This window comes from Nicotiana tomentosiformis, chromosome 5, assembly GCF_000390325.3.
Source record: "Nicotiana tomentosiformis chromosome 5, ASM39032v3, whole genome shotgun sequence".
NCBI classification, from domain to species: Eukaryota; Viridiplantae; Streptophyta; class Magnoliopsida; order Solanales; family Solanaceae; genus Nicotiana; species Nicotiana tomentosiformis.
In genome coordinates this window covers 99659673-99672386 of record NC_090816.1, presented here as the reverse complement: position 1 = coordinate 99672386, position 12714 = coordinate 99659673, and the positions used below count along the sequence as shown (strand labels likewise).

General features: G+C 34.3%; 1 protein-coding gene and 1 long non-coding RNA gene across 3 annotated transcripts; one reads left to right on the top strand and one right to left on the bottom strand.

Annotated features, from left to right (window-relative positions):
• The first annotated feature begins 1589 nt into the window (after positions 1–1589).
• Positions 1590–5869, top strand: LOC117278367 (uncharacterized). The gene is made up of 2 exons (XR_004508747.2): positions 1590–2113; positions 3309–5869. It is a non-coding gene; the product is annotated as an uncharacterized lncRNA (long non-coding RNA).
• LOC104102748 (probable serine/threonine-protein kinase PBL25) lies at positions 2556–5859 on the bottom strand. Of its 2 annotated transcripts, XM_009610559.4 has the most exons (5): positions 5721–5859; positions 4382–4578; positions 4091–4280; positions 3624–4015; positions 2556–3528 (listed from the first exon to the last, which is right to left on the bottom strand). In XM_009610559.4, the coding sequence occupies exons 1-5, from the start codon at positions 5821–5823 to the stop codon at positions 2734–2736; spliced, it is 1677 nt and encodes a 558-aa protein (XP_009608854.1). In that variant the 5' UTR covers positions 5824–5859; the 3' UTR covers positions 2556–2733. The 2 variants fall into 2 exon arrangements, with proteins under 2 accessions (XP_009608854.1, XP_070031251.1); XM_070175150.1 differs by having other exon boundaries at positions 3624–4280.
• Positions 5870–12714: the final 6845 nt, after the last annotated feature.

Sequence of the window (12714 nt, the reverse complement as noted above, 5' to 3'; positions counted from 1 at the left end):
ATTAACATCACTTTGTAACATGTATGTTCAGTGATGTAACGTCTATACTGAGGGGTGGATGCACCTTTAACGACACCGCTTCGTCGGAAAATTTTACTAAATATATGTATTAATACTGTGAGGAAACGAATAAGTAGAAACAAAATGACACCACTTCACACAAATTGTCACTTGGCGTGTTGGTTATGTGTTTGATTTTGCCCCTAATAGGTCAGACCTTTTCTTACGTAGGACTCAATAAAATCAATGGTCTAGGGTTATTTTTTATTTAGAAATATGATAACTAAAGTTATTTATTTCTGTTCTTTTAAAACTTTCGACACCACTTAATAATTTTTTTGCGTACGCCTATACTCATAGCCGCTGCACGTGACTAATGGTAAACAAAAAGGAAAGAAAGAAGAGCATAAAGAAGAATTCAATCTTTCAATTTCAGCGACTCATGCTTTGTTACATATCTTAATTATCCAAATCTTAAAAATTAAGATTTGAAAAATTAAAAGGCTTATAAAACAAACATACTTATTGGTTGACCTCCGAATGATTAAGATTCAGAACAAAGTATTTCTTAATATGATGCGTGGCTACTTTTGTTCCCTTGAAAATAAAGTTCTATTCATTTTAGTTTGATACAAAATAATGTTTCCATAAATGACAAATCTGCTTTTTTTTAAATTTGTTTTGTTTACCCTTCTGGTATGTGAAGTTTAATAGTCTCACTACTCTAAATACGTGGCGTGTAGACACACCAAGGAATTAAAACATTCCATACCAATAGGTACACTTCTTCTATTCATTATAATTTCATTGACAGATTTTTATTTTTATTTTTTATCATTGACAGATTATTCAAGTCCTATAATCACACTATTGCACCGTGATTTATTTTAAATCATACTATTATTGAAGTATTAAATTTTACATGAGGCTCCTAATTTTCTTGGAGTCGAATTAAGAGAACTCAAAAAAGACAAAATATTATGCAATTTCAAAAATATGTGAGATCGAATAATATGGGTAGCAGTGTTTGAATTCTGAAAACACAGTTTTGTGCTAGATATTTTATCAAAATTAATGTGAAATAGATGCAAATAAAAATGCATGAGAGATGAAAAAGGTGCAAGGGTTGTTTGTTTCATATTGGGGTTTGATTACCTAGGAAAAATCCTATCCTATCCTAAATAGGTTGTTTTATTTTGTATTTCTCTCATGTATGCTATTGGTGACTCTACTCAAGTGCCTATGATAAAAAACTAAACAACTTTTCCTTAAGAAATGTCCCATAGTTTCTGCTGTGATTATGCACGAAAGATAATTTTATGCTTGTTTTTACGAAAATCATACAAATCGAATAGTTTTGATGAAATTTTCAAGTATTAAAGATTGATAATGATGTCTGAGTATTAGTTGGAGTAATAAGATGAAGTCTACAATTGAATTCTATACATCTATGCCCGACAATGAGTTTGTGAATTCAACAAAATACGATTTTTTGAGATCAAACCTTATATAGTTATATATATATTTCAAAAATAAGTAACCGTTATCCTTTCAGAACTCATAACTTCTAAATTTGGGATATGCCACTAATCCTAAAGCCTAAATCCTAGCTATAAGTAACACATGAAGATATATGGCCCTATGATCGATTCTCTTAACTAGATATATATTGCTCATCTTTTGCTTATTTACTTTAAGGAAAAGTAGTAAATAACACACATTTGGAATGTTTTATTGGTACTACAATTTGTGCTAGAATTTTGCTTATGGTATAAAGAAGCTTAAATTCAAAACATATAGAATGTCTCCTGATTTTGTAAATACCAATTTTAAGAGGCATAAATTTGTACATCTTTCCCTTTTCCTTAAAAACTTTATCCTTTTTGCCCGGACCTGGATAAAAACGTTTCACTTGTAATAAGTTCGTTCCTATTATTTGCAGCAATTCCTTCTCTTCGGGCTCGAAACTGCTCAAAGAATGAAAAAGAAGAGTTGAATTATCTGTTTCTCTTCATCGCTCTGCTAAATATTACAGTTGCCATTCTTCTGGAAATTGTTTGCGATTGTCTGGTCGGTGGATACGATAATACTTCTTGGGATGTATGCTTGGAAGGTATAATTAGTTTTTCAATATGCAAATTGAGTTATATTCTCCTATATACGATAATACTTCTTGATACATAGTCTTGGTAACATTTCTAATACTCCCCAATTTACAACTTCTGAGAATTTCACTTTGAACGTAATAGCTGTTCATTTTTCTCTTCTGGCCCCAAAAACTTCAATCCAGTAATTTTCATTTCCTTACTTTTTAAGTTTTTATTGATGTAGAATTTATATGGCACCACCCCCTTCCCTTTGCCTTGATTGAAAGCACTAGATGCTGGCTAAAAATATTTGACTAGAAAATAGTTGATCGATGAAACTGGCTCATCTGAAGCTTTAATATTCCCCATAAATGACTTTTAAGGTTTTTGGGATGAACGACAAGTCTAATGCTAGCTACAGAAAAGTAACCCCCTTTTAGGACTTGTATTGAATGAAAATGCCAGATATCCATAAACTTATAGTAATACCAAAAATATAAATATGATACCTGCTTCGCATACAAATTTGTCCATAATTATAATTTAAAAGAGCTCACTGTGTGATTGTGTACTCTTATTCTGAAACCTCAGATGAAGAAAGGTGCCATGGTAACATAAGTCCATGTACTTTGATGATAAAGAGATATCAGGATTTTAATTTCTGAGGCATGGTTTCATGTTTTAATTGCACATGGTGTTGGTGATTTAAACCATTACTTTCGCTTTCTGATTCCTCATTGCTGCTATGACTTGAATATGCTCCAAAACTTACATCCTTGGACTTTACGCTGCTTTGTTGCCTTAAACTGAAATGGATTTTGTCATCTCTTAAATTGAATGAATCGTTCGTTTGAGGGTCTTTTGTGGCATCTCTTAAAACCTTGCTTTTGCGTCTTGAACTTGAGCTGTTAGTTCGAGAGGAGGATTTTAACTTGCTTTTGCGTCTTGATTTGGAACCCCATTTTCCAGATTTTGTTGTCATCCCTCCACGTTCAAACGTGCTTCCTTCGTTCTCATTCTCTGAAGATCCTGATGTGCTTCCATATCCATAATCAGAACTTGCTCTATCATCCTCATCACTGTCAGCAACTTTTTGATGATCTTTATTATAATGAACATTTTCATCATTTTGTTGATCATTTTCGCAGCTTCGATCCTCATTATCTGAACTCTTTGGCTCGTAATCATCTGAAATCTCTGTATCTGAACTGTCTTTATCAGGAGACAAAGATTCAGGAATTGGTTCATCTGGTGGAGCCACTTCAAGGGAAGTAATAGCAGCTACAACATCACCGATCAAGGGGCGGACTGACGGCTCTTCTTGTAAACACATGGCTGCAACCCCAACTGCTTGATTCAAACTTCTCTCAGGAAACTTGTTTTTGAGAAGTGGATCTGCCATTTCTCTGAACCTTTTTGGATTCCTGAAAATGGGCTGTGCCTATTCAATCACACATTTCATAATCAGTTAGAATTTAGTCAAATTCAAACCACTTCTTTTTAGTTACACTAGCGAGAACATACAACAATGCTCACCCAAGCAACTAAGTTTTGCTCCTCTGCAGGCCTTGTAGTATCCACTGCACGACGCCCTGTAATAAGTTCAAGTAAAACAACTCCAAAACTATATATATCCGACTTGAAAGAGAGTTCACCAGATCTTTCATATTCTGGAGCACAGTAACCGTAGGTTCCCATTACCCTTGGTGATATGTGTGATGCATTCCCTCCACCTGCAAGCTTGGCAAGGCCGTAGTCTGAAAGTCTAGAATTAAAATCTCGATCTAATAGAATATTGGTGGTTCTCAGATCGCGATAAATGATTGGCGGGTTGGCCTTATCATGTAGATATTCAAGTCCTTGAGCTGCACCTGAGGCTATCTTCATTCTGTTTTGCCAATCTAATGGCTTTTGATCCTCCTTAATGTCTGGAGTGTAACATAATGCAATCAGTACAGAAGCAAGAACATTTGAGAAAGCATGAAGCAAGGTAAGGTGTTTACCCATTAGATGATCAGCAAGACAGCCCATTGGCATGTATTCATAGACTAAAATCCTCTGATCTCCATCAGCACAATATCCAATGAGATTGACCAGATTTGGATGGTTAAGGAGAGTTAGCATTAAGACTTCAACTTGAAACTCCTTGTTTCCTTGTGTTCCAGTTCTGTCTAGTTGCTTTACTGCCACAACCTATTTAGATATGAAAAGTGAAGTCTCGTCCTTGAAAAAAATATGTGGAGATGCATAAAAGTAGAATAACAGATGAGGAACAAACTCCAGGGTCATTTTACCTCTCCGCCTTGAAGCGTTCCCTTAAACACTCTTCCAAATCCACCTTCTCCTATTAGGCATTCTTGCCGAAAGTTCTTTGTTGCACTGGCTAGCTCACGGAATGTGAAAGTCTTAGCGTTGCTATCCCCATTTTCAACAGGGCTAGCTCGCTCAACCTTGTTAGCATTTTCACATGGTGGTTTGTAGTTGTTATTTTCTGTGAAATGCAAGGAAAAGGTAAACACAAGCCTGCAGGTCTATTACGAGAATTAAACATGACATGCAGGTATTCCAGCACCATCACGCCCCGTAAGAAAAGGAACAAAAGCAATCACAACTAGCCGACTAGGGGAAGCCAAAGGAGCTGCCTTAGCAGTATTCGCCATGTTTATGGAGGCCGATTCAAGTAAGTAGTGTGTGTGGCATACTTATTACCATTCATATGCTTATGTAGCAGTGGATGCAAACGTAGTACAAGTATAAATATATATTTTCTGTAAAGTTTCTTGTATATACATAGAGGCCGCTTTGAAGGCAGAGCTTCCACTTACTTGCATCTTCCCCTGATATCTATAGCCAGTGGCGGAAGCACCTTATGTTAAGGGGTGTCAACACCCCTTCACCGGAAAATTACACTGTTTAGCTAGCTTAAAATTTTATTTTTATGTATATAAATTATATGGTGGCTCCCTTTATTTTCTTTGTGTGTGTACTTTTTTTATATTTTGACACTCCTTACTAAAATTTCTGGCTCCGCCACAGTCTATAGCTTAAAAGGATGCAGTCTTTTAAAGTGTTTCTGAAACTGAGTAAGGAAAACAAACAAACATGGTGACTGATTCTTGCATTGGTGGCAATTTTCTTCTCTTGAATTCTAAGCCAGCTTATTCTTTTTACTGAATAAGGTATTAGTTTTTCATTTGGTGTCATTAGTTCTGAACACTATTAGCATCCACTGTTTCCATGCTAAGATTGTCTTAAAATACATAATGCATACTCTTTGCAAGGTCTTACATATATCTTAAAATAATTAGTTTGTCTTAACTAAGAAAAACCAGAAAGCTATAACTAAATTAGACTTCCTACTTCAGTGTCTCCTATTTGGCTACTTCTTTTTTGCTTTCTTTCTATGTTTTCTCTTGGACTAAAACCACAAGTTCTTTGCTTACTCATAACTGCTTTTTCATTCTTGTACCTGCTAACAAGATTCTTGACCTCTACAGATACATTCTTCTCGTAGAAATTAATTAGACAAATTCAGACAGGTAAAATAAAGAGAAACACCAATGTATGTGCTAATAGGTGGTGGCAAAGAAAATATAAATTGGTCTATTTTTAAATTTCAAGAAAAGAACATACCAAAATGTGGTGGAGGGGATGGAGCATTTAGGGGGCGAGCAACCGGGAGGTCCTCCGGTGGCTCGTTGGCTTTCTTAGACTGAAAACAAGGGAGGCAACTCATATCATTGATTCCTTATATAGAGCAGGGGAGGCCATATCTTCTTGACCTTCTCACAAGATTAAAGGGGGAAAAAAATCCACCTCTAGAATAAATTTAGCAAAATGTTAAAAGAAAATATATCAAAGCAAATATATTGATCCTTGTGTTTCACGAATGGAGCTCAAACGGTAAAATCTTGGAGAAAGAATATCAGAGTTTTTGCATATGTTGGCCTCAAGAAGTATAATTGAAAAATGTTGTGCATGAAGATAGTGAGGTTTCATGCATGAAATGGTCACATTGAGAAAAATTAACGTAAAAATGGGAGAAGGGAGGAGGGTTTTCCAGGTTGAAAGATATTGAAGGAAAACAAATTATTAGGAGTGGAGGAAAGGGACAAATCATTGGCTCAAGAATTTTCCTCAAGATTTCTCATCAGAGAAAAAAAGGGAGATTTGAATGGTTGTATATCCTGTAATCTCACACCTTTTTTCCTCTCTCTTTCCTTCTCTCCCCTTTCTATGGGACTTCTAAGACAAATACTTATAATGCACCATAACTTATATGCACTTCTATCTTTGTCCTGTTTCGTGTTTTTAGTTTTTATCTTTTGAGGCAATTCTTTGTGTGATTTACCGTATATATATTGACAATATAAATAATCCTACACTATCAATATATTTTAACTTGTTATAGTTGGTAATCGATCTTCTTTGTCAAGTTGTTTATTTCATTTTTTTTATAGTTACATGTATTTATCTTTTAGATAACCTAATAATGTAAAAATTCTTTTACATTATTAGAAGTTAATTTTTTCTTTTTGTTGCGTCCTCTTCGATCCCCTTCTACAAAAAGGTAAAAGAAAAGAAAAAAGAAGAAAGCTTTTTTTCCATTATTTACTATAATAATGACAATAGAGAGTTGCTCTCCCCTCCAACTTTTAGTTTGTGGGGTGAGTTATTTTTTTATACTAGCAGTCTAACTCTTAGATTTAATCCATCAAAGCTCATGTTGTCAAGTGGTTCCTTAAATTTTCTACGTGCTTTATACCTTTATATTACTTTTTGTAATATATATATAAAGGAACGGATTAGTTAGTTATAAATTATAAGTGGTCTATCCCAGAAAAGTAAGAAAAAACTAATACTAATGTATAGTTGGAATTGTAAGTCACGGTTTCAGGCAGACGGCAAGAATGAAATGGTGCTTCATTTTGATTTTGAATTCCATGACATGAAGGCAACCAAGTATACCAACTATTTGAAAAGCACCACCAAATCTTTATTACTACTACCTATTTTAGTGCTGAGACGTTACTAGCACTACGTCAATACAATACTAGAGATGAAGAACGCATGAAGATGTTCACAGATTTCCTTCGTTTGTTTTATTAATGGAAAAAAAAAAGGAAAAAAAAAAAGAGTTGGTTTAGATTAGGGCTGGCAAGTGGGCCGGTCCAAACGGTTCCGGGTTCGGTTCCGGGCTGGACCCAAATTAAACGGGCCAATCGGGCTTTTTCTAAGGACCGGCCCTGGACCGGGACCGTTTGGACCCGGGCTAAATGGGCCCAATATATATGTATATTTAAAAAAAAAAAATAGATATTAGAGACAAAAGGATGTTAAAAAAAATATCTAAGACAATGCTTTGTAAATTTTATTATAGAATTGTGACCTAAATTTTATTTAACATCCTAAATTTTAATATTCAATATTTAATATCGAATATATATAGTATATAAGATGTATATATAGTATATCGATATAAGATGTATATATATATATATAAGCTATATATACATCTTATATACTATATATAAGATGTATATATAGTATAATATATATATATTAAATGTATATATAATATATATATAGTATATATATATATATATATATATATATATATATATATATATATATATATATATATAGCTATATTCGATAAGCTGTATATACATCTTATATACAGTATATATATACTATACTATACTATACTATATATATATACATCTTATATATAGTATATAAGATGTATACATAGCTTATCGAATATAGCTTATATATATATACTATATATACATTTAATATATATACTATACTATATATACATTTAATATATATACTATACTATATATACATCTTATATATTATATATAAGATGTATATATAGTATAGTATATATATATATAAGCTATATTCGATAAGCTATATATATATTTTATATACTATATATAAGATGTATATATATATAGTATAGTATAGTATAGTATATTTATATATAAGCTATATTCGATATGCTATATATACATCTTATATACTATATATAAGATGTATATATAGTATAGTATAGTATATATATTAAATGTATAATATATATATATATATATATATATAAAGTTATATTCGATAAGCTATATATACAGCTTATATACTATATATAAGATGTATATATAGTATATATATTAAATATATATAAGCTATATATACATATGAGCTATATATATAGTGTATATATATATAAGCTATATATAGGATGTATATATAGTATATATATATAAGCTATATATACATCTTATATACTATATATAAGATGTATATATATATATATATATATATATATATATATATATATATATATATATATATATATATATATATATATATATATAGTTATATTCGATAAGCTATATATACAGCTTATATACTATATATATAAGATGTATATATAGTATAGTTTAGTATAGTATATATATTAGTCTAAAGATAAAAGGATGTTAAAAATAATATCTAAGTCTAAAGACAAAATATTGTAAAGAGATATGCTTTGTAATTTTATTATAGTATTAAAAAATATGGCAATATCTTTCTTAGTCTTCATCCCCCTATGGAATGAGCACAACAAGGTGCTAATACCACCATTGAGAAGAAAAAGAAACTAATTAAGATGTGCCAAAATATAAGTTATATAATACATACTAATTTTTGTTCATACAAGTTACATGGTATCTCTTACAAACTTCATAAATCTATCAAGGTCCGGAGGAATTTTCGTTGGTGGTGGCGGAAAAGTTGCTTGGTCATCGTCACTTCCAGGCGAAGCAACATCCTCCGCAAGTTCAGCTAGCATTTCTTCGTAAGCTTCGTCTTCATCTGGTTGTGATTCAGCAAGAATAGCAGGTGTAGGACGTATATGGAGTTTGGTTCGGGGAGCCCGGGGCAGTGGGGGAGGAACAAATTGAGCACTAGATTCGTCACTCTTGGATTTTTCCTTATTTTTACCAATTTTTTTTTTTAAGGAAGCCATCTTAATTAATAAAGTAATAAAAAATAAATAAAACAAACAAAATTATAATATTAAAACTTAAGAGTTGGAACGAGTTTACCGAATTGACGAACAACTTGTTGGAAATTGATTATCGTTGAAGATTTCAATTCACCAACTTCATAATTGTTTCACAAATTATAACAATAAAGTAAGCAATAGTAGCAATTATAGAAGAAAATTAGAGAGAGATTGTGATAGATTGATGATTTTGTAAGAAAAAATGAAAGAATGATGGGGTATTTATAGTTGAAAATAGGGAAAAAGTGTAATTATAAAAAGTTTGGGATTAAAACAAAGTTGAGGGAGTTAAATGGCTATTTTATAAATAGCCAACGACTATTTTTGACAGCCCAACGGCTGTATTTTATTTTATTTTTTTTATTTTTTATTTTTAAAATAGCCGTTGGGACCGTTTGGCCCGCTAAAGAACCGGGCCGGTCCCGGACCCTGGCGGCCTAAACGGTCCCGGGTCTGACGGGCCCAAATCATAGGACCGGCCCACAAGACCGGCCCAGGCCCACTAAAACCGAGCCAAACGGTCCTAGCCTGTTTAGCCTGTTTGGCCCGCGATTCCGGACTGATTCCGGGCCTGGACCGGCCCACTTGCCACCCTTAGTTTAGATACTTCTTGTTGCTATGTAAGATCCTCTGTTTCGATTGGACTTTCATGTTAATTTAAGCTTTCATAGAGAAGAAGTGTTCCTCGTTATTACTTAATTTTTTCTTTCATTTTTGTTCTTTTTTTTTAATTGGTCTTCTGTTTGGTGTAAAATTCCCTCACAATTTCTTGGCCATCTACAAAAATTTGACAACCTACGTGTAGGAAATATACTTATAGCGCAGTCTATTGTTTACTTTAGGAACATTTTTTATGTCATCGTCTTATGAAAGTCACCTTATGTCACGATCCAAAATCAGCATGTCGTGATGGCGCCTATCTCAATACTAGGCAAGCCGGCAACCTCAACAAAACACAATATCTTTTAAGTTTAAAAACATAATGTTTGAATGCGATAGAAAACCTCACAAATATGGATATAAAACACTCCCAAAATCCGGTGTCACTGAGTACATGAGCATCTAAATGATAAGAGTAATAAAGTTTGACTGATAACAATACTGTCTGAAAATATTGAACAGTACAATAACTGAAAGGAAGAGAGTCAAGGTCAGCGGACGCCAAGCAGCTACCTTGATAATCTCCAACTGATAACCCTCTTAGATCTAATAGTCGCCGTATCCGGAAGCACCTGGATCTGCACACGAGGTGCATGGTTTAGTATGAGTACAACCAACTCAATAAGTAACAAGACTAACTTTTGGGCTGAAAGTAGTGACGAGCTCCGCAGGTTAGTCCAGTATATAAATAACGGTACAAAAATGTAAGCATGCTTTCATGTTCAACAGTTAAATTCAGTACTGTATGTGACCAATCCAGCCCAGGGAAGATCCATCCCACACACACATATATATATACACACACACACACACACACACACACACACACACACATCAACCGTCAGTTAGTGACTCAGTACCGTATAAGGCCAAGCCAACCTAGGGGTAAATTTATCCCCAAATGTAAATGACTCGGACAAGATCCATGTCCAGGGAAAATTTATCACAATTATAATTCAATAAGGCAAGTCCATGCCCTGGAAAGTCCATTCCGAACATATATAAATAAGGCAAGTCCATGCCCTGGGAAGTCCATCCCGAATATAATTCATCTACGCTCACTGTGGGGGGTGTAGACTCCGGAGGGGCTCCTTCAAACCAAGCGTGATATAAAGCCGATATGGCCTGCTGCAGGGGGGTAGCCCCGATCCATATAATGATAAAGCCGATATGGCCTGCTGCAGGCGGGCAGCCCCGATCCATATAATAATAATATATATAAAGTCGATATGGACTGCTGCAGGCGGGCAACCCCGATCCCATAAATATCCTCACAATTTATGAACATGACTGAGTATGAAATGTACATTTTAAAATAATTAAATTCAACGGTAACACGACCCTATGAGTCCCAAAATATAGACACGTAGCCTAAACATGATCTTTAATACGAGTCTCAGCTCAATTTCTCTAACACGTGGAGAATATTTGGATAATAATATGATTCTTTAATTTTTATAACTCCACATAATTTATTTAAGTCACAATTTATATGGTGCACGCCCACACGTTCGTCACCTAGCATGTGCGTTACCTCCAATAATTGATATAACACAAAATTCAGGGATTCATACCCTCAAAACCAAGTTTAGAAATGCTACTTACCTTAAATCGTGTAATTCTTTACTCCGCTATGCCTTTGCCTCGCGAATTGGTCTCCGAAAGCCTCTTATCTAGTCACAAAAATTCGATTCAGTCAATACAAATTATAGAAATTTATTCCATATGAAAATACTAATTTTCCAACAAAATTTGAAATTTAACTCAAAAATCGCCCGTGGGGCCCACATCTCGGAACTCGACAAAAGTTTCAAAATATGAACGCCCATTCAACCACGAGTCCAACCATACAAATTTTACCAAATTCCGACATCAACTCGACCCTCAAATCTTCAAATTAAAATAAGAGGGTTTTCTAAATTTTTCAACTCAATTCACCAGTTAAATGTTAAAAACAACCATGGATTCGGGTAATTTAACCAATATTGAGTTAAGAGCACTTACCCCATTGTTTTCCTTGAAAATCTCCCGAAAATCGCCTCGTCGTCCTATTTTCAAAACTTAAAGTTTCTGTCCAGGCACTTCTTCTTTGCGAACGCGACAGCTCCCTCGCGTTTGCGAAGCACATTTATTTGCTGTCCAGATTTTTTCCTTCGCGAACGCGAGCCCGGTCTCCCGAGCGCGAAGACCACTTTTTCCCCAGGTCGGCTTTCCCTTTTGCAAACGCAAGGCCTCGATCGCGAACGCGTAGCCTTTCCCCTCGACCCTTCGCGAACGCGTGCCTGTGGTCGCGAATGCGAAGAACAAAATGTCCAATCCACATTTCCTCTCCACGAACGCGATGAAGGAAACCAGATACAGGCATCAGAAAATTCCAGCAACTGTTTAAGTGCAAATTTCGATCCGTTAACCATTTGAAACTCACCCGAGGCCCCCGGGACCTCAACCAAATACACCAACAAGTCCTAAAGCATCATACGAACTTAGTCGAAACCTCAAATCACATCAAATAACGCTAAAATCACAAATCACACCCCAATTCAAGTTTAACGAAACTAACGAATTTCAACTTCTACATTCGATGACGAAACCTATAAATTTAATTCCGATTGACCTAAAATTTTGTACACAAGTCATAAATGACATAACAGAAATTTTCAGAATTGGATTCCGACTACGATATCAAAAAGTCAACTACCCGGTCAAACTTCCAAACTTTAATTTCTATTTTAGCCATTTCAAGCCTAATTTAGCTATGAGCTTCCAAATAAATTTTCTGACACACTCCTAAGTCCAAAATCACTATACAGAGCTATTGGAATCATCAAAACTTTATTCCGGGGTCGTTTACACATAGGTCGACATCCAACAAACTTTTTCAACTTAAGTTTTAAACTTTGGAACTAAGTG

Excerpts from the sequence above, each read along its gene's own strand:
- LOC104102748 (XM_070175150.1), bottom strand. The coding sequence starts at position 5,823 with ATGAGTTGCCTCCCTTGTTTTCAGTCTAAGAAAGCCAACGAGCCACCG. Across the intron at positions 4,281-4,381 it reads GAACGCTTCAAGGCGGAGAG|GTTGTGGCAGTAAAGCAACT; the intron begins GTAAAATGACCC and ends ATATCTAAATAG. Across the intron at positions 3,529-3,623 it reads AGCAAAACTTAGTTGCTTGG|GCACAGCCCATTTTCAGGAA; the intron begins GTGAGCATTGTT and ends GTGATTGAATAG.